The sequence below is a fragment of the Neomonachus schauinslandi genome, chromosome 9 (assembly GCF_002201575.2).
Source record: "Neomonachus schauinslandi chromosome 9, ASM220157v2, whole genome shotgun sequence".
NCBI lineage: Eukaryota > Metazoa > Chordata > Mammalia > Carnivora > Phocidae > Neomonachus > Neomonachus schauinslandi.
The window spans coordinates 74,333,164-74,335,089 of NC_058411.1; the positions used below are offsets into that span (position 1 = coordinate 74,333,164).

The 1,926-nt window shown below is 37.9% G+C and overlaps 1 protein-coding gene across 1 annotated transcript; it reads right to left on the minus strand.

Moving 5' to 3' along the window:
* Positions 1-581: 581 nt before the first annotated feature.
* Positions 582-1,523, minus strand: LOC110585310 (olfactory receptor 4F3/4F16/4F29-like). Its single transcript, XM_021695523.1, has one exon. The coding sequence runs from the start codon at positions 1,521-1,523 to the stop codon at positions 582-584; it is 942 nt and encodes a 313-aa protein (XP_021551198.1).
* Positions 1,524-1,926: the final 403 nt, after the last annotated feature.

Below are 1,926 nucleotides of genomic sequence, written 5' to 3' on the forward strand. Positions count from 1 at the left end.
GAAAGGTGGCCTGGTCTGCGAATCCTATAGCATCAAAATCTGATATGATTAAATATTTGAATAATCCATCTAACTCCTCTTACTCTGATTCCCTGCTCATTAATGTCCTTTTCATCACCTGACTTCTCAAAAATTTCCCTATAATGAAATAGTAAGTTAGGCTTTCATGACAGTTCAGACCACTTTACTAATTTTTAACAGCAAATTGATAAACAGACATCTTGATATACATATATTTGTATCCAATGTCAATGTAGTGTCAATAGCAAGCATTCCCTTATATAATCCACTTGGACACTGAAGAGATTCAATTTTGAATTCTAAACCATAGTAAATTCATCAAGGTAATGTCTCCTGAGAGACAAGCAATTGGCCTTCTCTGGGAGATACTTTTTATCACACCACATGCTTCCTCCAACCAGAGGCAGCAACACAATTTCTCAGTTAAGATTCTTAAAGAACTGTATTATTTTCATCTGGGACACCTAAACAGTAGTAAGGTACCTGGAAACTGATATTGAAACTATAGAAATTTAATGTTATCTCAAGTCAGTAAGGAAACTCCATAATACTTTTGTCATTTACGAAATCCTTTTATAAGTAAGAAATTGACTGCATACTTTCCTCATTGCCACTTTCATTTCTTTGTTCCTGAATGTATAGATGACTGAATTAAAAAAAGGAGTAAGAAGTGCATCAAAAACAGCAAGAAATTTGTCTAAGTGTGATGTGGGGTGAGGCCAGATATAAACAAAGATACAAGGACCAAAGAACAAAATCACCACCATGACATGAGTTGACAAAGTGGAGAGGGCCTTGGATGCACCTCTTGAGGAGTGTTTCCGAACAGTGATCAGGAGAGAACTGTAGGAGACAATCAATATGAAGAATGATCCCAGAGATATAAACCCACTGTTGGCTGTGATCATGAACTCTAGACTGTAGGTATCTGTGCAGGCAAGTTTGATGAACCGAGGGAAGTCACAGTAAAAGCTGTCTAATAAATTAGGGCCACAGAATGGCAATTTTATAACAAAAACCAGCTGAATCACAGAATGGGTCAAGCCAATTACCCATGCAGCAACCAGAAGCAAAATACACATTTTTCGGTTCATAATAGTCAAATAGTGCAGAGGCTTACATATGGCAACGTATCTGTCAAAGGCCATGGCAATGAGCAGCACCATCTCCACACCACCAATGACGTGAAGAAAGAAGATTTGAGTGATACAGCCATCAAAGGAGATGACTTTACGCTTTCTGAAAAGATCATAAATCATCTTGGGAGAAATGACAGAAGAAACTCCCAAGTCAATAAAGGAGAGGTTGGCCAACAGAAAGTACATGGGGGAGTGTAAGTGAGGGTTAGAAGCCACAGTGAGCATGATGAGGGAGTTTCCCATCATGCTTGCCACATAAAACATGGAGGAGAACACAAAGAGGAGAAGTTGGATCTCCCAGGAGTTGGTGAGTCCCAGGAACACAAACTCTGACACCACCACAGAATGATTTGCTCCATCCATTATTTTATCAGCTAGAATGTTCCCAGATTCAAAAAGAAAGTAAAAAAGAAACTAAGAATGTTAATAAAGTTCTCTATTATAATGATTAATTATTCAAAGATATTCACACTGTGAAAACTATCTAACCCCTCAATTCCTTCACAGGGCCATTATTAAATAAGCATTTTACCTGGTGTCACCTAAAGCACTTGAGTCACTTCCATATGCAATATCCCTAAAACCATGGCTTCCAGGACTATTCATCTATAAACAAGAAAATGAAGCAAATATGAAAACATTGTAGATGTGCATAGCAAGGATTAAGAGGGGGTAAGGAAGGCAGTACAGTACAACACAATGAGAAAAAGAAAGAGGAGGTAAGAAAGATGGCATTTGCCAGAATTCACTGGTACCATTTTAATTG

Bases quoted from the DNA above. Each gene is read 5' to 3' on its own strand.
- LOC110585310 (XM_021695523.1), bottom strand. From the start codon at position 1,523: ATGGATGGAGCAAATCATTCTGTGGTGGTGTCAGAGTTTGTGTTCCTG.